Raw genomic sequence first — 23,986 nt, forward strand, 5'->3', positions numbered from 1 at the left:
TTAAGAATATAAAATGTTTATTCAATACTAAACAGTGTTATAAAATGGGTAGCGCTAGAGCGAGGGAAAAAACTAGAATTTCCACCTTTGCCATATATTCATCAAACCAAACAATGTCATAGCATAATTGCCGGACAGTTAGTGTTAATGGGAAAACACAGATGCTTGTAAGAAGAGTGTTTTCTTCCTTTGGCTTACAAAAGTAAAATTAGCACCAACAACTATTAAAGAAAACCCTGATTAGGAAGAAAACAAAGTGCCCATTCTTAATCTGACCTTTCCAAATATGCCAGCATCATCATAGGAACATGGGAAACTGCCTCAGATGCTTGGGTTATGTAAGCCAGTACTGTCAACTCTACCAACAGCCCTCCAGAAGTTTCAGGCAGGATTGTCTTCTAAACTCATCTGGTGAATCCTAGCACTATATCTTGGTCTCCCACCAAAGTAGTAACAAAACCTGATGTGGCTTAGTCTCTAACCCAGTTGAAATTAGTGTATTCAGGATGATATAGGGGTAAATTTCGACACCAAAGCAAGCACCATTGAATTTATTGCAACTTAACTGATGAGCAGGATGGCAACCAAATTAAAATTGAAGATAAAAATACAGGAGGGAGACCAACACTAATTTAAACTAGTTTAATACAAACAAAATATGTATTTTTGGTAGGGGTAAAATAATTTCTTCTTGCTGTAAATCAATATTATACAGTGCTTGCATGGTTCCTCAGTATTTACTGTGACATTTAAAAACAGGGTTTTGTATTTAGCTGAGAATGGATTGCCACTCTTCATGAATGAACAAGAGGTCTATTAAAATCTATGAGTCACTGATCTCCCCAAAAGGGAAAGCAAATAAATCCCGAATAATTCGATACTGGTCCAATACATTGGGGAAAAAAGATCCCCATTAAAACTGGTATTTCAGTTAAATAGTTCTCAGGCAGCAAGGCCGGGAAAAATATGTAGCTTGCTGACAAGCAGAATAATCCGTATGAATGAGATGAAACAATACTCTCACTCAGATAAGGCAGTTTTACAAATTAAATGCATTTCATTCTCCAAGACTAAGCTTTGCCACAGTACATTACTCTGGTCCGTTTAGGAAATGCAGCCATTTTGAAAATGCCACAAGGGTCTGTTCTTGGAGCTTTTAAATGTAAACAATGATCAGGTTACGTATGAATGCAAAAGCAAGACTTATAACAGGAAAGAATCTAACTTCTTTTGAATGTTTTCAAAAGCATCCTTCCCCAGATAGTCAATGTGGCCTTCCTCCCATTTTCTTCGTTCATCTTCTGCACTTGGCTCTTCTGGTTTTGGCTGAATAGATAGCTCAGAAGCAGAGCAAGTAACAATATCCTGTGATAAAACAAAAAGAAGGAAGGCCGGAATAAGGATATGGACATTATTTGCTCTGAATCTCTTAAGTACAAAGTCAGCTAACCATAACTTTGGGTGCTGATGACTGTCAAAACCCAAAACACTGAATGTGAACTCTGAAGTATGTATGAGTTGGGTGACAGCCCTGAAGGAAGTGCAAAAGGATGCTTACTCCTAAGAACATGTACATAAGATTACATCAGACACCTTTAATCACTATAACACTCTATAGGAAATATATTCCATCCACATCTCTAGTAATTTGCAAATGCATTGTGTACTCCTCCTACACCATTTCAATTGCTGGAAGTCATTTCAAGCATCTGGGGTAAATCATCTCCACTCACATTAAAATATGGGACAAATGTATAAAGTCTTGTTGCTAATTAGCTGTATAACCTTATTTTACAAGCAATGTATCAGCTTTCTCCAAATTGGTGTTCTCCAGACATGTTAAATTATAACTCTCATTATTCCCCCAAGAGTATGGTGAGTGGTTAAGGAGGTAGGAATTATAACCCAACACAATTGGAGGGTCCTGAGGTTGAAGAATGCTGGAAAATATATTGTCTTGTAAAATTAGTTTCCCCTGAAAATCACAATTGGTTGATTGTGAAAGTAAAGCATAGAAAATATTTACTATTTCTGCAGATGGCTGAAAAATAGATTGAGGAGAAGATGCAGCAGATGATTTGCTTTGCTCAGCAATGTTGACATCAAAATTGCACTCAGCCTTCTGTAAACACTGGAAAAGAAAAAGGTTTTTTTTTGTTTTTGTCTTATTACTATTTTTTCCTTGTTACACACTATGAAGAAAAGAACATTATTTTGGCAAGGCCAACCTTCATTATGCCTAATAATCCTCAATGCTTATTTTTCCATGTAAATAATTTTCCAAGCTGAAATAAACCAAGGCTTCAAAATAATTCTGTTAATGTTAAGAAAAGAACAGCAGCCAGCTTATGCTGTTGAATTGCATGCATTCATTTTTTTTACATCATATGACGTAGAACAACTACCTCACTACTATGGTGTGCAAATAATAAGAGATGATTTCATAAATGATAAGTATTTAAATACAAGGAACATCATTCAAAATATGTATAATTAGGCTTCTAGAAAGAATGGCATAAGGCTGCCTTTCTTAAAAGAAATGCAATTTGAACATGGAATTCAGATCCACTGATATTAGCTACTTCTATACGAATATCCCAGGATCTGATTCCAGATTATCTGCTTTGAATTGGATTATATGAGCCTACACTGCCAGATAATCTGAGATAAGAAGATAATCTGGAATCAGATCCTGGGATATAGGGCAGTTTAGAAGGAGACTCCATAATTTGAAAACCTACCCATCTTCCAGAAGTTGGAAACTATAATTAAAGATATAGGGATGAGATAGAGAATAGAAGAAAAATGGCACACTAACTCTATCCATGCATTCAGTTCTGGCATTGAGATTCCATTTTAGGACTGCCACAACTGCATACTAGAGTTTCTATTTTGGAGAGGCACTTTGGTTGAGAAATCTAAATGCCTCTCCCTAAACTGCAAATCCCATAATTTCACAGAATGAAACTATGAAGCTGTGGCAGTTAAAGGTTAATCTAAAGTGCACTAAAATTGTGCAGTGTGAAAGTAGCTGACATCCTTTTACCTTATACCGTATAATAACTGTGCAATAAACATTTGCAGTTTAAGCTTTTGGAGATTACTTATTCACAGATTTGATTAAAATCTCTCTGGAATCTCCAGATCCTCCAGTGGGACTCTATGGTCAATTTCTTTCAGTCATGCTGGAGAGGTTTTAGAGATTTCTAGAGAAAATCTCTTTAGGAATCTCTAGGACAGTGATTCTCAGCCTGTGGGTCCCCAGATGTTTTGGCCTTCAACTCCCAGGAATCCTAACAGCTGGTAAACTGACTGAGATTTCTGGGAGTTGTAGGCTAAATAGCTGAGGACCCACAGGTTGAGAATCACTGTCCTAGAGATTCTAAAGAGATTTTCTCTAGAAATCTCTAGAACCTCCAGCATGACTGAAAGAACCACTGCTCTAGGACCTCCAGTGGGATTCTATAATCACCTTCCAGTAGAAGGTGACTACAGAACCGTGTGGGAAGACCTACACATTTCCAGAGAGGTGTTCTCTCAAGCAAAAGAAAAATAGTTTTTTGTTACTTTCACAAGAGCTCTCTGCCTCTAACCCCAGCAAATGTGGAGCACTGACTATATTTGTAAAGTGTGAAGGGCTCCTGAATACATGGAAAACACAACACCAAATAAAACCTCCACACTTGAGTCATTCATCCTCACAGAAGACTCTTGTCTACAGACTATAATGTCATGGGAACACAAGTAGGAAGAAAACTACTATTGTACTAATTCCCTGCTAGTGGACCATGGATATTTGGCTGGAACAAGAGGTTGGCCTTTTGTAAAGTGTGGTGCTTCTTAGGGTCTTCTCAAGTTTTGCCATCTTGAGCTACGACCCAAATGCAAAAATCTGATGAAGGCAACACAAGTAATTATTATTTCTGCCACCTGTCTCATTCAAAACAACACATTTTAGCTTTTATATATTTGCAGCTGAAAGACTAATTGGAAAAGATTTCTATGGTTAAAAATAAAATCTCAAAATATTTTAGATCCAATGGTTGAAATATATGTAAACATAACATTTTGAAACCATTTTAAAAGTCAAGATTACAATGAATAACTAGCAGAAACATCCCCAAAAGTACTTACATCTTTGGCAGATAATTCATCTAGTAAACTTCCAAGCATTTCTGACACCTGTTCTTTCTGTGCTGAAACTGGCAAAGAATTGCTAAAGCTGGGATTTTCGCTTTCATGTTTATCTTCATCCTCAATGATATCAGCCTATGATAGATAACAAATTAAAACAAAAGAAATGAAATACTGACATCTTACATCAGTGAAATCTCATATGTTTATTGTTGCTGTTGTTATTGAGTGACTTAAAATAATTCTGACTTATGTTGAACCTGTCATGGAGTTTTCTTAGCAGGATTTACTTAGAGGGGGCTTGCTGTTGCTTTCTCGAAAGATGGGGAAGTGTGACTTGCCCTTGAGTTTCCATGACTGATCAAAACTTCAGATCTTAATCCCCTTGAATTTCAGGCCAAAACTACCATACCCAAACCACTACACTAATCTGATACTATTTTTATAGTAGCTGTTTTAAAGACTCTATTGAAACATCTGCAGCTCTTGACTAAAAAAACTTCAACATATAAGAAAAGGGAAAGGAAACACCCTGGAAAGTGCTGATGGTAATCTGGGAGAAGCTGCTGATCCAGATTGCTCTGTGGACACTCCCACTTTCAAACATGTACACAACATGCCATCAAACCAGTCAGCAGTACATGAAAACCATGGAGTTAGATTAGATCTTTCTCTGGGAGGGAACACATTAAGTAATTTTTTAAAAAAATTATATGCCCAGGGAGAGAAAAAAAGGAGTGGAAAGAGCATTTTTCTCATGTTCCTGCTGCTGGCAAGGGTCTATCAAGGCTTTGCCAACCTAGGGCATTTCATCAAAGACCTCCCACTACATGTTAGAACTGTTCGCTAGGTTTTCCCACTCCTTTTCCACTGCTTCTTTTAAACGAAAAACAGTTATAATTATGACAGTTTGGTTGTAACACTGTTACTGAAAGTATATGAAAGGAAATAATAGCTGGAATTCATGAACAGTTGCAAATGCTAACCTAGAAGTATACATTTGTAACTGATTTATATATAGGGATCCAGGTGTATTCAATAATGAAAGGAATATGTAAGGACTGCTAAAGTCAGCCACTGAAAACAATTGGAGTCTATTCTCCTGTCAATCAGGATATAGCAGAGTGATATTTCTACTACGCTCCCATGAGCAATCTCTGATGCAAGGAAGAGATGCAACAGAGAATCTTCTTCTGACTGTCACACCAGAGATCACTCACAGAAGGGAGTGGAAACATCAGTCTTCTGCATCCTGGTCAAAGGGAGAACCAATCTCAATGACTTGCAGTAGCTTCTACCCAAAAAGCTTGTAAGAGGGCAGTGCCAGGCCAGAAAATTGGCTGACCTAGAAACTTGGCTAATAATAACGGCAAGAACAAGAACAATGCCTTCTTATTCCAAAAAATCATTTTACCTCCTCTTTCTGGATTTTTGATTCAGAAGACTTTTCCATTTTATTCAACAATGGTAAAATACTAGAACTGTATATCTTCCACCAGAGTTCAAGGAATGAGAGCTGACTTGTAGATACTGAGCCTGAACCATCCTCCGTAACTGTCCTTGTCTGAGGATTGTATTTGTAATTCCAGGGCTTTGCTGGTCCTAAGAAATGAACTACTTTTGCATCTTGGCCAAAACTGCAAGATCACATAAAAGAATGTCTTAACTACAGGTTCCCTGTTATGCACAATTTTAAAATACTGATGCACTATGTTTCTGCAATGCCATCATGAAACTAATCCTGTTTTTTTCCATTCATTCACTCAATTCAAAAAGTATTAAATGAGTGTCTCACAGCAATTAAAATTCAAAGCAGAATGCCACTGCAGACATTACACATTAGTGAAAATAAATCAGGTGTTCAGACTTACAAATTAATAAAAATAAGACAAGCAAGGGAAAATTTGCTGCTAGCTCTAAATAGTAATTTTATATTGCATTAAATATAGCATCTACATTTAGTTGCAGGTTTCACTGGTCTTCATTTGATACTGTTTTTCCTTGGTCCTCCAGCTGATGGCAGGGACCAAAGTACCCTTCATTTCTATTTTTTGTCATTGAGCAACAGTGACACCAAAGTTCTTACTAGGAGGGATGGTGAAACCAAGCTCCCCTGCAATTACTCAGTATTCATCCAGTGCCTGAGGCCAGGTCTTCCTTTGGCCATGATGATATTCCTGGAAAAGAGGGTCCATGGACCTCTGGCTAACTGCTTTCTGACAAATTGCTTTCACCCTCATGTCTATAAGAGGGAAAAAGGATGGAGAAGCAATGTTTTTAAAGGGAGTGAAGAAACACCGGCTTCTCCTTCTTCAAATACTAGTGAGCGAATTAGCTTTTAAAAAGAAGAAAGGCATAATGCAGGTAGGCAATGAAGACTACCAGTCCTTGCCTCCACAGGCAGCACTGGAAGATCTTTCACTGAATGTTATTTCACTGAAATAGATAGAATATTTGTTTTAATTATTTATGTAAAATTTAACTTGTCCTTCAGGCAAAAGATCTCACAGAGCATCTTACAAATTGCTAATTTGACAGTTCCCTTCTCTCAGGTTTAGTCTAAAAAAGACAAGGAAAGGGGGATTAAGTCCAGAAGATTTTGGCTGTTCTTCTCTCCCTTAAGAGACCACACTGGTGGTATCTGTAATGGAGGAAGGGACTTTAATCAGCCACTGGGGCCAACCCAAAATGGAGCTCTGCCTGCCTGTTCTTCTCCTCCTCAAAGAAGGCTATAATGGGGTGGACAGACAATTTTCCACGAGCTAGGACCAAGGCGAAAATAGTGTAATTTGCTGTCAGTGGATCATAAATGGCACCAGAAACATTTCAGTCTCATTCATTTCTCTCTCTGACTACCCACTTCTCCCATCAACAAGTCTCCCATCATATCACCCTCTGGCAATTATGGGAAGACTGGGCTCTTCACATTCACCACACATATTACACATTTCTTCACTGACTCTTTTTGATTAAATTGCAAAAGGACCCTGTATCCACAGTTTAATTCATCCACATTAGACAAAATAAGTCTTCTCTCAGCATTGGCTAGGTCTTTCAATGCAATTATGCTATTCTTGGACAAAAGGTCCTTCATTTCATGATGGCTCACAGTTATCCATGGTTTTGCATATCCACACAAAGTGCAGGAACATAATCCCCACCTCAAACACAGGGATCGTACTATACTGCCACATTCGTATTCTGTGCTACGTTTGCTTCTGAAACAGTATCAATGTATTGTACCAATTTTTTTTAAAAAAACACCTCTTGAGCAAGATTTTACATTACTAGCAATGATTGACATTATTCCATGGAATATGGGGTGCTTTCTTCTGCTGTTCAGAGAAACCTATTTGCCCATACTAGAATGGACCACCAAGTTTAGAGCACTGAACTGATGCAAATGTTCACTAATATACAAATACGTTATATTTTAAGTACTTACTGCTGGAAAGCCGGGGCATAGCTATAGATAGCACTGCTGCTTAGATTATAAATAAATGGCAAGTGTTTGCTTATGTCTTTTGTAGCCCAATTGCTAAAGAACATGTTTAAAAGTCCCTGATCACCTCCTGAAAAAATGAAAAGAACATTTTAAAGAAGTAGAATCAACAAATGGATCCACCAACATGATCTAATGCAGACAGAATATGTCACAGAACTAAATAAAGGAAATCTGATGCTCTTTAGCTCGTTTCTCCACTGATTCAGGAACATATATGCATATATGTAGAATACTGTGAATTTTAGTCACAAAATATATCATGCGGCTTTTATGATATCCAAGCTAGCCAGAATTGGCAATTGACTATTTATGGATATGTTCAGTTCACAACAGGCCTTCGCTGTCTGTGTATTTCATGCTGGCAAAAACAAAAGATGCACACGTGGTAACTAGGTGTCTTCCAGGGTTTAACACTGGCCTAGCAGTTTCGCATATACATTTTGTTTTTATTTAAATATGACCAACAGCCCCATCCAGTGGTTTATAAAAAGCACAGCAAGCCACTCTACATTTTTATCCAATTATTTTACATAACTCCAAATGTTAGTCTCAACTGGAATAGATCAGTGGAATTTAATAAGTATTCACTTTCAATTCTGAAATTGATTCATGAGTCTACATGGGAACAACAACTGTATTATGGCCCTAGCTTGTTACTTAACTGCACTGTTACTTGGCTAGCCTGTTATTTAGATATGCACATTGCATATCATTTATCTTTTTAAAAAATAATTCAGATGCTTTCATTGCATACTGAATAGTTGCCATTAAAATGTTTTCTTTGAGGATAAAAGGTGAAATAACACAGCAAAAACTGGCATATCAGAAAATAATTAAAGCAGTTCATATACAGCCAATTACTTGTTCCAAATGAACTTCAACTAAAAACAGGAACAAGAAATGAAGACTGCAGTCAAGAAAGCAATAAAAATACAAGGATGTATGTAATATGATCAATAGCAGGTATGAGAAAACCAGATTAAAATGACTCAGATTCAGGTTCATTTATGGAAAATATCTATTTACTGTCTTTTGTCCAAAACCCTTCAACATTTTTTTTCATGTCAGGAGTGACTTGAGAAACTACAAGTCGCTTCTGGTGTGAGAGAATTGGCCGTCTGCAAGGATGTTACCCAGGATGTTTTTGATGTTTTACCATTCTTGTGGGAGGCTTCTCTCATGTCATCACATGGGGAGCTGGAGCTGACAGAGAGAGCTCTGTCGGTCAGCAGTCCTGCTGGCTCAATGGTTTAACCCACTGTGCCACTGGGGTCTCCGACCCCTCAACATGATACACTTCTTTCGTGCAACTGCAATTGTTAGTTTTTGTTAATTGATTTTAGAATTCATATTTGTATTGCATAACTTGTAAACTTTTCATGAAAGCTTTTGTTTAAAAAGTTCACATCCTCTGAAGAATCAATACAAACTTCCATCTAAATAAGCCAGGAAGCCTTGTTAGCTTACCATCAAAGCTCCCATGTTCACTTGCAAACTGCAGGAGGAGGTTAAAGGTTTTTATGGAAGGTTGGAAAACAAAGACCCCACTGTTGAAACAATCTGGCCAGCCAGAATCTGGAGCTGCTGAAAGTTCTTCTCGATCAAACAGCTCATCAATATTGCATAGTACCTAGAAAGGGTACATCAAGGTTGAATTACCAAAGATGGTCTACCATACAAACTTCAAAAACCCACTATTCGTCACTCACTATATGGCCTCATAACACTCGCCATTCTCCTGAGTGATATGTTTTCATATGTGGAAACAGAGTGATATGTTTTCATATGTGGAACGATGGGATACATTTTTATTCATCTTGGAGGAGTATTGAGTATCTATTGCATTCCATCTCAAATGCACAATAGAACATTCTGCACTCTAAGCTACCATACTGCCTGCTACTAGAAATAAGATATATTTTACCTCCTGTGTCCATACTATTCATATACATATGTTTCTGTAGGTATCAAAGAATGTTGTTTGAACTTAAATAACTTCTGTTCAAATTCCAGAACGACAAACAAATATCCACCAATGGCATTGCGAGATTTATCAAAGGGAGAAAGATGACTTTTTCTACCAGCGAACCCTTCATAAGGGGTGTTTCACAGTATTCAGGATGCCGTACAGAGTTCTAAAAGCTATTTCAGGATACAGGCAATCCCCAAGCTATGAACAAGGCAGGTCCTGTAGGTCCGTCTTAAAGCTGAATTTGTATGCAAGTAACTCCTTGAAAAATTTGGCTTGTTGTGGAAACAAGGATTGGTGAAAAAGCTCCAGTTGAGACACCACTCCCCCATGATAACTCTTTCAGGAGTGAATTTCTCTTCCAAGGGGTAGATTTCTCTCACTTTCTGTTGTCTCACCCCCATTCTTTTTTATAATAATTTTTATTGAGAATAAAAGAAAGAATTTCCTTTACATAAAAAGTGGGAGAACATTTTAGAAACAGACAAGTAGGAAAAGAAGCTTTAAAAAAACCAAAAAAGAGAAAAGAAGGTCTCACCCCCATTCTTAACTATGAGTCATTTGTAAGTCAGATGTTTGTAACTCGGGGACTGCCTGTATAAGGGTTTGTCACATATACATTCAGGAAATATGGCAAGCATTTAGGACATGGCGGCCCTTACCAAAGTGTCTGCATCCATGAAGACACATTTGCTATACTGAGTAAGAGTCCAGCAATGTAGTTTGGTAAAGGTTACACCCAGTTCCAGCCTCTTCAGCAGAGCCAAGTGTACCACGTCATTGCTATCAATTTCATTCACATCAACCACTGAGTCAAATATGGTGCAGAGGGCAGTCCTGACAAAACAAGTAAAAGACAAGATTGAAATCCTTATGACCTCTAATTTCAAGAAAAGCAGGGGATAAGTTCTGATGTTAAAATAACTGAGAACTGGTATTCATTACAAATTCAGACCAATGATGGAAGATTGGGGCGGGAGGTGGGGGGGGGGGGGGAGAGAGAAGAGACCAAAATCACAATGGAAAAACAGAAACACAAATATACAATCTTAAACATTTTAAACAATGTCTGTTGATAATATAATTCTAGGAGCAAACTGCTGGGCAAACAAGCCAAACCTTCCACACAGAATCAAAGACTGTAGAGCACCTCCAATCTGAATATTCCACATTTCAATAGCTAACCAAATGATGCTAGAGAGTTGTTTAATTCATGTGTTTGAAGCTGCTATGTCTAATGGCTCTCAACAGACTGAGTCTCCATCATCTAATAAGTGTTATAGTCATTTATTCTTGACCTATTTATACCTAGTGAATTTGACAACGTACAATGCAATCATAAGACATGTCTACTCCAAAGGGAGGCTCACTAATGTTAGCTATCATATTCCCAGATAAATGTACATGGAATCACAGTCATAATTATTAATTGTGCAAAGTAAACAATTCCATTTATATGCTCAAAGCCTACTGCCAATCTATATCACTCAGAAAGCTCCATCCTTTTATGAGAGTGGAGAAAATGAGTTCTCTGTATCCATTGTTTCAACATGATGCAAAATTTTAAATAGCTTCCCTGGCTGCCTTTTTCTTAACTGGAACAAATATTCCAGCCTTTCCTTATATTTTACTTATGTATGGGATCAATAAACTGTATTAAATAAGAACATTGGATGGGACCAGGGGGGAAATATCACTGAAGCCAATTATACATATTTGAGGGGGAAATGCTATTTATAGTTATATGTTAAAATATGCATTTGGAAGTAGCATGCCTAAAGACCTCAAAATCTTTAATCAAGTCCCTGCTCTTCACACAGCTATTGAAATATATTATACAGTAGAGTCTTGCTTATCCAACCTTCGCTTATCCAATGTTCTGGATTATCCAATGCAGTCTGCCTCCCATCCGGATCCATGGCTGTTTATCTAGGCAGCAAGGACTGAACTTTTTACAGATTTAACGTCCGACAATGTTGTTACTGTAAGTTCATTTTTTGCAATTCTATCTTTATTTGTAGTCAATTTGTCAGTAGCCAATGTTTTTGTAGTCAATGTTTTCAATACACTGCAATATTTTGGTGCTAAATTCGTAAATACAGTAATTACTACATAACATTACCATGTATTGAACTGCTTTTCCTGTGAAATTGTTGTAAAACATGGTATTTTGGTGCTTAATTTGTAAAATCATAACACAATTTGACATTTAATAGGCTTTTTCTTAATCCTTCCTTATTATCCAATGTTTTCACTTATCCAACATTCTGCTGGCCTATTTATGTTGGATAAGTGAGACTCTACTGTACTCATAATATATATACTTGTGAATAAGTCTAGAAATGTTAATACAAAAATTGACCCAAAAAACTGGATTGGCTTATTCATGCACCAGTATAAGTACTTTACCTTAACTTTTTTCAAAAAAGGAACTATTTGTTAGCCTGAGCAGAGTGACAAAAGGCTTTTTTGAATGCCTGGACAGGAAACTGGCAGCAGCCAAGGACAGCTGGCCTTTGAGGCAATACTAGCACTTTCACCAATATGCAGAATGATCCTTGGCCTATCCACAGGTCACAACAAAATCCATAAAATTGGCCACAAAACATGCCCTTGACTTACACATGAGGTTGACTTATACACAAATACACATTATAGTCGCTGCTTAGTTCTGTACATGAAGTGATTAAAATAAAACACCTCCTATGGAATTGTGCTTTTTAGGACATTTAAACAATTCTGAAACAGAAGCCAACCATATTGTCTGCATGTTAACCTACATGTAGCTTTCATTACACTATCCAGCTGGGGAACTGAGGTACACAGTCAACACAGTGTTTGCTTATTGTTATTTTGTAATTAGGTGGTTGAGCAACATTTCAATTTTATCATTACAATGCTAATTGCATCTGGGAATGCAGCCTTACCTCATTGCACTGGAGACCTGAGGAGTAATTAGTATTGCCAGCATTCTAGTTGTTCTGTGGTTCCTCAAGGATTGTCCAAGAACCAAAGCACCATGGCAATAAGCATCATTAGTAGCAAGGGTCACAAAGGCCTGGTCTGTCACTATAAACAAGTGTTCACAATGGTCACTTAATGAAATACAAGAAAACTGATGAGACAATTGTCTTATCCCACTAAACATAAATGTTGTGATTTCGATGAAAGTACACCAAGCTACAATAAGCTCTCTTGCTACCCAAACTCTTCAGAAAGTGTGTGTGTGTGTGTGTGTGTGGTGTGTGTACGTACACACAGTAGAGTCTCACTTATCCAAGCTAAACGGGCCGGCAAAAGCTTGGATAAGCGAATATGTTGGATAATAAGGAGGCATTAAGGAAAAGCCTATTAAACATCAAATTAGGTTATGATTTTACAAATTAAGCACCCAAACATGTTATACAACAAATTTGACAGAAAAAGTAGTTCAATACGCAGCAATGTTATGTTGTGATTACTGTATTTACGAATTTAGCACCAAAATATCACGATATATTGAAAACATATACTACAAAAATGGCTTGGATTATCCAGAAGCTTGGATAAGCGAGGCTTGGATAAGTGAGACTCCACACACACACACACACACACACACACACACACACACACACACACACACACACATATATATATATATATATATATATATATATATATATATATATACGGATATGCTGGATGCATTTTGTTGGCTCCTAATATATTACAACATGTCTCACACTTCTTTGTGGAAGAATATATGGAAAGGTGGTGCTGTTTTTAGCAGCAAACATGAATATTCTGAAACATCTAGTTCCATCCTCACACATAGTCTTGTGTGAATCAGTACTAGAGCAACCTTTTACTTTCTGTTTATCTCCTGATGTACAATGAGCATATTGGTCCATTCAAGCAATTTATTGTAATTGAAAGAAAGGCAGTTATACTGGGTAAATGGGCCAGTATATGTGTCAAGACAAATATATTTACTTGAATCGAATGTGCCATCAAATCTAATGCGCACCTCAATTTTCAAAACCCTGAAACCCAGAAAAGGTATTTACCATATTACACAAATCTAATACACACCCTAATTTTGGGAAGGTATTTTGGTTTTAAATTATATTTATATGTTGATTGTTACTATTGATTTTTGTTATGTTTTATTTGCTTTGTATAATGTGGCATTGCATTTTTGTCTAAATATATGTTGTACACTGCTCTGAGTCCCCTGCGGGGTGAGAAGAGCGGGATAAAAATGAAGTAAATAAATAAATAAATAAAATCAGGTAATTTAGTCAAAAAAGAGGAGCATTAGATTCAAGTAAATACAGTATATGCAAGTCAATGCACCTGAGCTTTATTTTATTAATATGGATAAGATGCTATATCTGTGTACAATTCCACATGCACAATTCCATGTTCTTTCACCATTCAGCAGCTATCAAGGCCTGGAAGGGGACCCTTACTGTTGTCACTTACCAGTGGGATGGTTCATACAATGGAGAAGGAGCTAGTCTCTGCTCACTTGGGGTGGGGAATAAAGGTATGCTATCAATTGGATTATATCAGCCTTCTCCCTTCCCTAGGAATCAGGAACAGCCAAGTCATCGTCTGAATAATCTGCTTGGCCCCTTTTCTTTATGCCCCCCAAGACTCCACAGGGCTGGACAGCTAACTAATAATGAAAAATTTGAGACAGAATGCAAGGACAAGAGAATATCCCCCTGCATTCTGTCCAAAAGGATATTTGCACATCTATAGGCCAAATTTGCACATGTGAGTCACCATGCCAGCATATGCATGTCAACTATTCACAGTCTCATTCATCTACACTGAATAGATAGTGAACAACAGCCCTCTTCAAATAACAGAAATCAGAGATCAAAATAGGTATAACAATGAATACTCTAACCCAACTCCCCAAATCCCCTGGTGAACTAGGCTCTTCCTCCTCAACTTCAATAGTCTCCGCATTTAGTAGGGAGATCCAAAGTAGTGCTCTTGTCATGTTTAAATGTCGTATACCATCTAGCACAATGAGAAGCCTTGTTTTCAAATATGAGGATGAAGATAAAAGTCACAGTGTAACTGCACTAACACTTCCAATGCTCACTTGTATCAGAGAAAGTTCCTCCAACATAACTGAGCTATGTTTGTGTGAGAAGAGATGGGACAAAGTCTTGGGACTATTCTGGGATATAGGATCCTTACTAATCTGGAACGTTTACCAATTATTTCTTCATATACTAGCTGTGCCCGGCCACGCGTTGCTGTGGCATTGTCTGGTGGTGTTGGTGAGAAATTGTTGAGGTAGTGGTGGTATTAAATGTCTGTTGTATGGTTGTCTTTATGTTTAGTATGCATTTGGTTGTTTGTGTACTGTGAAAGTGGTGAGGGTAGAGGGGGTCTATGTTCCTGTGTAGTATTGTATAGTATTGATACATTGTCCACGTGATGTGAATGCTTGGATTGTGTCCTGCTGCATAGTAGAAAGGGTTGGGCTGGATGGCCCTTAGGGGTCTCTCCAAACTCTTGGATTCTATGCTTCTATTATTATTATTATTATTATTATTATTATTATATCATCATCATCTTCATCATCATTATTATGTAGCGGGTGGATGGCCATCTGTCAGGAGTGGTTGGATTGTGTCCTCCTGCATGGTAGAAGGAAGTTGATCTGGATGATCCTTAGGGGTCACTCCAAACCTTAGGATTGTATGATGATGTTGTTATTATTATTATTAGTATTAGTATTGAGAGGCTGGGTGGCCATCTGTTGGGAGTGCTTGGATTGTGTCCTGCATGGCAGAATTGGGTTGGACTGGATGGCCTTTAGGGGTGTCTCCTAACTCTCTGATGCTACGATTCGATGTGTATTATTATTGTGCAGATATTGGATGGCCATCTGTCAGGAGTGGTTGGATTGTGTCCTCCTGCATGATATAAGGAAGTTGAACTGGATGATTCTTAGGGGTATCTGCTAACCTTAGGATTGTATGATATTCTTATTCTTATTATTGAGAGGCTGGGTGGCCATCTGTTGGGAATGCTTGGATTGTATCGTCCAATGGCAGAGTTGGGTTGGACTGGATGGCCTTTAGGGGTCTCTCCTAACTGTCTGATTCTATGATTCGATTTGTATTATTACTGTGCAGATCTTGGATGGCTATCTGTCAGGAGTGTTGGTTTGTGTCGTCCTGCATGGTAGAAGGAAGTTGAACTGGATGATCCTTAGGGGTGTCTCCTAACCTTATGATTGTATGATATTATTATTATTATTATTGAGAGGCTGGGTGGCCATCTGTTAGGCGTGCTTAGATTGTGTCCTCCATGGCAGAATTGGGTTGGACTGGATTACCACAGTAATTATTTCATATTACAGTAGAATCTCGCTTATCCAACATTCGCTTATCCAGTGTTCTGGATTATTCAACACAGTCTGCCTTTTAGTAGTCAATATTTTTGTAGTCAATGTTTTAAATTCATTGTGATATTTTGGTGCTAAATTTGTAAATACAGTAATTACAACATAGCATTACTGAGCACTGAACTACTTTTTCTTTCAAATTTGTTGTATAACATGATGTTTGGGGCTTAATTTGTATAATCATTACCTAATTTGATGTTTAATTGGCTTTTCCTGAATCCCTTCTGATTATCCAACATATTTATTTATTTTTCAAACTTATATGCCGCCACTCCCCTAGGGCTCGGAGCGGCTTACAAGAACCAGCTAAAATCAACAATTTAAAAAACATCTTAAAAACATCTTTAAAAACACCTTTTAAAACATCAACACTTATTCACTTATTCAACGTTCTGCCAGCCTGTTTATGTTGGATAAGTGAGACTCTACTGTATATTTATAATCTTATATTATCTGCTTAGAACTGGATTATATGAGGCCCCTTCTACACAGCTGTATAAAATGCACACTGAAGTGAATTATCTGGCAGTGTGGACTCAAGATAATCCAGTTCAAAGCAGATAATATAAGATTATAAATGGGTAACATAGCTGTGTGGAAGGGCCTTGAGTCTACACTGCCATATAATCCAGTTCAAATCAGATAATCTGTATCTTATAGGCAGTGGGGAAAAGGTCTGAGGCCTAACTCTGCCTGTCCCCTGGGCTGAGTAGGTTGCTAGGAGACCAAGTGGGCAGAGTTTAGCCTTCTAAATGGCAGCAATTGGATAAAAACTATTATTCCTCTCCCTTTAATTAGGACTTTATTTTTCTTTTCTTTTTGTTGTATGAACGTAGAGGCATGGATGAGGGGTTGTGTTGCCAAGTTTAGTGTTTCTGGGATGTGTAGTTTTGCTGTTTTGTCTTAGGCCGAATTTTTTTTTATCCTTTTATATATATAGATTAAAGACATAAACTTTCCCCCTTTCTTGGAGTAACATGTAAAATGCATTACTGGGCGAGGAGCTCAAAAGCAATGCCTTTTTTATCATGTCAGAAGCAACTTGAGAACATACAAGTTGCTTATGGTGTGAGATAATTGGCTGTCTACAGAGACGTTGCCCAGGGAATGCCCGGATGTGTTAGCTGGGAGACTTCTCTTATGTCCCATCCATGGAACACTCAAAACTTGGTTACGGGACCAGGCCTTTGAGCAATAGATGCAGCATTATCTGTAAAATGAACTTATATGAATAACGGACAGACCTGGATCACGACTCGGAATGCGCCTTTGAATGTATATTTATATGGATGTTTTAATGGATGTTGTTAATTTTAATTGTAATTGTTTTTATATACAATGTTTTATATTGGTTTGCTTAGCATCTAATGATGGCTAGTTGTAAGGCCGCCCTGAGTCCCCCCTCGGGGGTGAGAAGGGTGGGATATAAATGCTTGTAATAAATAAATAAATGTCCCCACAAGCTAGACTTGACAGACGGGAATTCACCCCATCTCATGGATTCGAACTGGCAACCTTCAGGTCAGCAGTTCAGCTGGCACAAAGGTTTAACCCACTGTGCCCTGTGGCTGATGTGTATAAAATATAGCCGAACAGCATTATGCCCTTCCTCAGTGGAAGCAATTTATAACTAGTAGTGGTACTTCTTCTGATGAATTACTTTCAAGCTCTGCTTATCAGAAAAAAAGAAAGAAAAAAGAACTGCTCATATCCAAGGTCCTCTGAATTCATTACTTCTTGGGAATAGGGGAAGGGCTTAAGACTGGTAGCCTAGAAGGCATAGTATACTATAAAGCAGTGGTTCTCAACCTGTGGGTCCCCATATGTTTTGGCCTTCAACTCCCAGAAATCCTAACAGCTGGTAGACTGGCTGGGATTTCTGGGAGTTGTAGGCCAAAATTTGGGATCCACAGGTTGAGAACCACTGCTATAAGGGAATTGCAGATCTTGCTGGACAGAGCTGCCCACCTGCAGTATTCAGAGGCAATGTTATAGAATCATAGAGTTGGAAGAGACCTCATGGGCCATCCAGTCCAACCCCCTGCAAGAAGCAGGAAAATCGCATTCAAAGCACCCCCGACAGGTGGCCATCCAGCCTCTGCTTAAAAGCCTCCAAAGAAGGAGCCTCCACCACAGTCCAGGGCAGAGAGTTCCACTGCCGAACAGCCCTCACAGTGAGGAAGTTCTTCCTGATGTTCAAGTGAAATTGCCTTTCCTGTAGTTTGAAGTCATTGTTCCACGTCCTAGTCTGCAGGGCAGCAGCAAACCACCTTGCTCCCTCCTCCCTATGACTTCCTCTCACGTATTTGTATATGGCTATCATGTCTCCTCTCAGCCTTCAGTTCTGCAGGCTAAACATGCTGCTCCTCATAGGGCTTGTTTTCCAGACTCTTATCTTGGCAAGGAAGGCAAGGCAGGGCAGGGCAGGACATGAAGTTTAAAATTTCTTGAGACTGGCATTTTTATTGCTAAGCTTCCTTGCGTTTTCCTCTTTTTTTACTTCTCAATTTCTTTTCTCTTTCAGTCTACAACCCATGATTCTACGTTTTTCAAATACTGAAGCCAGCTCAATACCATGATTAATATCACACAGCAGTAATCAATTCTGACAATAATTATAAAAAACAAGGCAATAGATTTGCCATATTTACCTCAGCAACATGTGTCTCACACAATTGGTTGGATCACCAAACACCCTCTTATGATTTCTGAAGACAATTCTGGTGGGCTTACTGTGATACAAAATATGAAGCCCGTGGTTGAAATCCTGTTGGCGGCTTTACATCAGCCACAGTCTGTTCTCTTTTGGTATAATATAACCAAGATGTAGCAGCAGTAAAAGAGGGTGCCAGCAGCAAAAGCTATCTCTGTCGAGAGAAAAAGCTACCTCACCAGCTCTTTAGGATCTGGCAAGGCAGAGTCACTGCAGTGCCTGTGCCCCATTTTCTTCTGCTGCTGTCCCTCCCTCTTTTGACACCAAGGTTTTTTGGGCAAACACAATCTGTTGGGAGCTGAAAAGTTACTCCTTTTTTAAAAGCACCAAACAGTAAATAAAGGAAATGTACAGTGATAACAGATATGTAGCCAGAGCAGCATGTGACAATACTATTACAAAACTGGCGCAACAATATTATTTCACAGAAATGTAGACAAATACAAATAATTATGTATTTAGGTTTTATAGTCCGCAAACCAGTAGCTAGGCACTTTCCCATCATTTCTGGATCTACCTCCCATTGAGACTTGCCAGTTTGCCCAGCTCCTAAATACTATGATTGAAGCCACTGAGATAATATATGCTGAAATACATCTTGCCATGCAGATGTGATGGGGCCGCAATGGTACAGCGGGTTAAACTGTTTAGCTGTAGAACTTGCTGACCGGAAGGTCGGCAGTTCAAATCCACAGGAAGGGGTGAGCTCCCATGGTTAGCCCTAGCTTCTGCCAACTTAGCAGTTTGAAAACATGCAAATGTGAGTAGATCAATAGGTACCGCTTCTGTGGGAAAGTAATGGCACTCCATGCACTAATGCTGGCTACATGACCCAAAAGGCATCTACAGATAACACCGGCTCTTCGACTTAGAAATGGAGATAACCACCACCACCCAGAGTCAGACTCGACTAGACTTAATATCAAGGAAAACCTTTACCTTTACGCAGATGTGAAAGGTTAAGGGAAATGGCAGAAGAATGAATAAAGCAGGGCAGAAAAGGGGATGGTACAGATTGCAATTCCCAATAATCCTTACTATTGGCTGTGTTGGCTGTGGGTCACAAGAATTGCAGTTCAGCAAGCGGACGTCTTCATTCAATAATACACAAACAGTAATCTGTACTTGTCTTCATTTCAGCGTAATCATTTTGTTATGCCACTCTTGTAATATAGTTTCTTTATGCTGATCTGGCTACATTTCCTTCATTGCAATTACTACGCATAGCTCTGAAAAGGGGAAAGCATCCCATACACTGCAATCTGGTGATGGCTATAAAAGTAAATAATGTGAAGGGGAAAAAAATCAAGAACCATTAAGTCTATTTTGTTTAGCATGAATTGCTCCTTGAAAACAAGTCGGTGTTAAACCTTAAAATCAGGAACCAAAGCAAAACATACAATTTTCTTTCTGCCTCGACAAATGGTTTTTCACTGCAATAAAGGAATGTTTATTTTTGAAAGCAGATGTGCTGCTCATCAAACAACACTTAACAATTAAACAGGGGAATTACTTCATTACAGACAATTCTGTATTCTGCCAGTTTTGAATTATGCTTATCTTGGAATGACTGGGAATATCCACAGAAACAATGGAGAATTATCTCGTTCAGAGGTAGACTGTGACAGATGGTAGATCAAGTAGCCAATTTTCTGCTCCAAGACTCAAATTTCCAAAAATTCATCCCTGAAGCAACAAGCAAGCAAGGAAGCACAAAACCACAAAGTCGTTTTCCAGTTTGGACATGTAGATACTTTTGAAATTAAAATGAAGGAAAGGACTGAAACGTGTTTAATATGTGAAAAACAATGTTATCTCTCTTCATCTCTTTCATTCCTTTAGTCAAAAAGGAAGAGTGGGACGAGATCAAGGGCCACAAACAGCCTTGAGGAGACACGGTTTGCCTATCTCTACCTAGATCATAGCTAGATCATGTCGTCAGTGAAGACAGACACATCTAATTCGCCCTGGACCTCACAAGTAGCAATTCTATTTCTAACTATATGTTCTCTCTCTATCTACAGGCATAAATATACATATACAGTATATATGTGTCTGAAATCCTAGGGAATGTATATGATAAACTGGTCTATATTTAACAACTGTTCAAGCTATAGATGCATTATCATTGAATCTGAGCCAGTATTGTTTAGTGGTTTGCATGTGGGACTACAATTCATTCAGATCAGGGTTCAAATTCACAAGAAATCCACTAGGTGAACAAGCCACACTCTTTTAACCTCAAGCAATAGCAAACTCCCTTGTTTAAAAAAACACCCATAAATTGACATAAGCCACAAGCTACTTGAAAGCATATAATATTCATTTCAAAGATATCATAGAACTCTTCTGTTGGTGTTTTATATATGCAAAAGCTTAAATCCAATTCTTAGTCCCAATTAATAGACACAATGAATCAGATTAGATTAACATACATGTTCATTATTATTTAGCAATTGATATAATGTGTGTACTCTGGTTGGGACTGACAAATGGATTTTAACCACTTGTCATCTGTTTAAATTTAGCAGGGAAAGCACCCTGTTGACTGCACACAACTTCTCTGGGGACTGTTTTGCAGCCTTCCAAACCCCACAAAACTCCAGAATCACCTAGAATGGTAAACCACAATTCCCACAGAAGTCTCCAGAAATATCCAATGAGTAAAACAACTTTCGCAAACTCTGAAAACAAAACAAAAGCTTCTGACAGTGCCCAGAAATGTAAACATCTAAACCACTTCTGTTTATGTTTTCCAATTATTTTGTCATTGGAGCAGCCTGGCACAAGGGGTAAAAACATGCTTTAAATAATCCTCTTCCATGACTGCATCTCTTCCTCTCTCTCTCTCTCTCTCTCTCTCTTTGTTTTTTTTTTTTTTTGGTGAATTATACCCAATATTATGCATCATGAATGAAAGTGCATAAAAACGAAGCTCGTTGCCCTAAAAAGAGAATCAGAACACAAAGAACAGAAGGAGGGACAAGAGGAAGGAATCTACTTACCCGGCATCCTTCAAAGCCAACAGGCTAAGCTGCTGACACAGTAAAGCCTGTATCAGAGAAAGAGGCGACAGTGGAGGCAGGGAACTCTTCCACTTACTCCTTGCTTGTTCCCAGCAGATCTGCCTCAGTCAACAAACTACCAGATGGGATTAGCCTCTTTGTTGCCTGCTGAAGACAAGTGAATTATATGAAACACTCATACACTCTTCATTCATTACATGTGCACATTTTCTAAAGTTTTCCTCATTCAAGACTTTTGCTTTTAGCAGTTTTGGGTGAAAATACTGAGAGGGGGAAGGAGAAGGCAAAGATCCCAATTGCAACCAAGTCCTAATTCTTGGGAACAGGGGAGTAGGGATTAAATAAAGTTTGATATTAACAACAATCTGAATTGTTCTTTTCTTTCTTTCTTTCTTTTTGTTTGCTACTTTTAGATATCCACTGCCTTTTTAAAAGTAAGTGGAAGAAAAAGCGCTTACCGTTCAGAACAAGCCCTTTAAATACAGAGCTTAAATACACATTGACACACATATTTCCATCCCCCAGCAAAAAGAAGGCCCAGCAAGTGGTTTCATGTTCACTGCTTCAGATTCCTCTAGCAAAACATTAACCATTTCATGGTCACCCCCATTTATCAGGCCTCTCTATTTGCAGGAAAGGGTGGGAGGGAAGCAGAGCACAAGGGGTGAGTCTTGTAACAGATTCCTCTGGGTGGATTTTGCACACTTCATCTGACCACAACCAGGCTCCTTCATCCTAAATGCATTTAAGGCAGTGGTTCTCAACCTGGCTTATGTCTTACAACTTCCAGAAACCCCAGCCACTTTACCAGCTGTTAGGATTTCTGGGAGTTGAAGGCCAAAAACATCTGGGGACCCCAGGTTAAGAACCACTGATTTAAGGTAACGATAAAGGTTTCCCCCTGACATTAAGTCCAGTTGTATCTGACTTTAGGGGTTGGTGCTCATCTCCATTTCTAAAATGAAAAGCTGGCGTTGTCCACAGACACCTCAAAGGTCATGTGGCCAGCATGGCTGCATGGTGCGCCATTACCTTCCCACATTTGCATGTTTCCAAACTGCTAGGTTGGCAGAAGCTGGGGCTAACAACGGGAGCTCACCCTGCTCCCCGGATTCGGACCGCCGACCTTTCGGTCAGCAAGTTCAGCAGCTCAGTAGTTTGTCCTGCTGAGCCAACGAGTGCTCCCTAAATACATTTACCCAACAAGTTGAATCGCATTTGCTCTGTGTTGCTCTTAGGTGGGAGTGGAATTGCAACTGGGGAACCATGCTTAGGATGGGTGGTTCTACACGGGCTCAATGGAATAGAAACCTGGGGTTTGTAACTTCTCTGCCACCTCTCTTTAGCAGAGAAGGCAAAAGACCTTACAAAACCACAAGCCACATGATTCCATAGCACTGAGCCATGGCAGGTCATGTGGTGCCAAAGATATGTTGTTTGTACAGTGTAGATCAGGCATGGGCAAACTTGGGCCCTTCCTCCAAGATGTTTTGGACTTCAACTCCCACCATTCCTAACAGCCTCAGGCCCTTTCCTTTCCTCCCTCAGCTGAAGCGGGCCTGCGGCTGTTAGGAATGGTGGGAGTTGAAGTCCAAAACATCTGGAGGAAAAGGTCCAAGTTTGCCCATGCCTGGTGTAGATGCACCCAAGGACTGACTGCATCAGTAAGGCTTCTGTGGAGACATTCCTTACTCCTTCAGATGTCGAGCATCAGGAGACAGGATTTGGATGAGTTCCCATGGCAGACCAACCCAGCTAGCAAGCCCACTGGAGTTTAAACAAGGCGACATGCCAGATTTTGCCATCTGGACAGAGTGGTTCCCCTCTCTCCCTTTATTTTCTGCCCCATCCTCCTCCTGGGCTGCAGGAATGCAGTTGGACCCCACTGTACCTACCAGGGCTCTGTGCTGTAGATGGAGGACTTTGTCCTTGGCTAAGGCAGAAGCGCTCATTTCCACAGCGCACGGGCTAAAGACCTTGCAAAGCTACCGTTCCCAGGATTCCAGAATGGGAGTTAAAGTGGTGCCAAAGAGCCACGGCGTAGACGCCCCCCTCCCTGGTTCCCCTGGCGGCTTACAAACCCTGCAGCTGGGCGCCGAGCACAGTCCTCTCAGCCGCCCTTGGCTCTCCGGAGGCTCCTCTGTCAGCGCGGACTCAGCCGGAGCGGCGCAGGGCGACCTTGCATGCGCCGGAGGCTTGGCCCTGATTGGACGCCGAGGCGGCT

At 39.2% G+C, this 23,986-nt stretch overlaps 2 protein-coding genes across 8 annotated transcripts in view; one reads left to right on the forward strand and one right to left on the reverse strand.

Annotated features, from left to right (window-relative positions):
• LOC100557683 (arylsulfatase D) overlaps positions 1 to 18,576 on the forward strand; it is a 42,787-nt gene extending 24,211 nt beyond the window's left edge. Inside the window, exon 10 of the mRNA XM_062975316.1 lies at positions 18,548 to 18,576. Within this exon, the coding sequence (XP_062831386.1) occupies positions 18,548 to 18,561 (14 nt within the window). The 3' untranslated portion in view covers positions 18,562 to 18,576. The remainder of the gene's footprint in view (positions 1 to 18,547) is intronic.
• Positions 1 to 23,976, reverse strand: gyg2 (glycogenin 2). 7 transcript variants are annotated; one of them, XM_008107158.2, is made up of 11 exons: positions 23,658 to 23,941; positions 21,742 to 21,909; positions 18,675 to 18,755; positions 12,536 to 12,677; positions 10,271 to 10,445; positions 9,107 to 9,269; positions 7,580 to 7,706; positions 5,549 to 5,771; positions 4,135 to 4,269; positions 2,027 to 2,131; positions 1 to 1,365 (listed from the first exon to the last, which is right to left on the reverse strand). In XM_008107158.2, the coding sequence occupies exons 4-11, from the start codon at positions 12,577 to 12,579 to the stop codon at positions 1,204 to 1,206; spliced, it is 1,134 nt and encodes a 377-aa protein (XP_008105365.2). In that variant the 5' UTR covers positions 12,580 to 12,677; positions 18,675 to 18,755; positions 21,742 to 21,909; positions 23,658 to 23,941; the 3' UTR covers positions 1 to 1,203. The 7 variants fall into 7 exon arrangements, with proteins under 7 accessions (XP_008105365.2, XP_008105362.2, XP_008105360.2 ...); XM_008107155.2 differs by lacking the exon at positions 18,675 to 18,755 and having other exon boundaries at positions 21,742 to 21,906; positions 23,844 to 23,976; XM_008107153.2 differs by lacking the exon at positions 18,675 to 18,755 and having other exon boundaries at positions 23,844 to 23,952.
• Positions 23,977 to 23,986: the final 10 nt, after the last annotated feature.

This window comes from Anolis carolinensis, chromosome 3 (assembly GCF_035594765.1).
Source record: "Anolis carolinensis isolate JA03-04 chromosome 3, rAnoCar3.1.pri, whole genome shotgun sequence".
NCBI lineage: Eukaryota > Metazoa > Chordata > Lepidosauria > Squamata > Dactyloidae > Anolis > Anolis carolinensis.

Excerpts from the sequence above, each read along its gene's own strand:
- gyg2 (XM_008107155.2), bottom strand. Across the intron at positions 10,446-12,535 it reads CAGGTCTCCAGTGCAATGAG|GACTGCCCTCTGCACCATAT; the intron begins GTAAGGCTGCAT and ends TTGTTTTGTCAG. Across the intron at positions 4,270-5,548 it reads CAAAAATCCAGAAAGAGGAG|GCTGATATCATTGAGGATGA; the intron begins GTAAAATGATTT and ends TATCTATCATAG.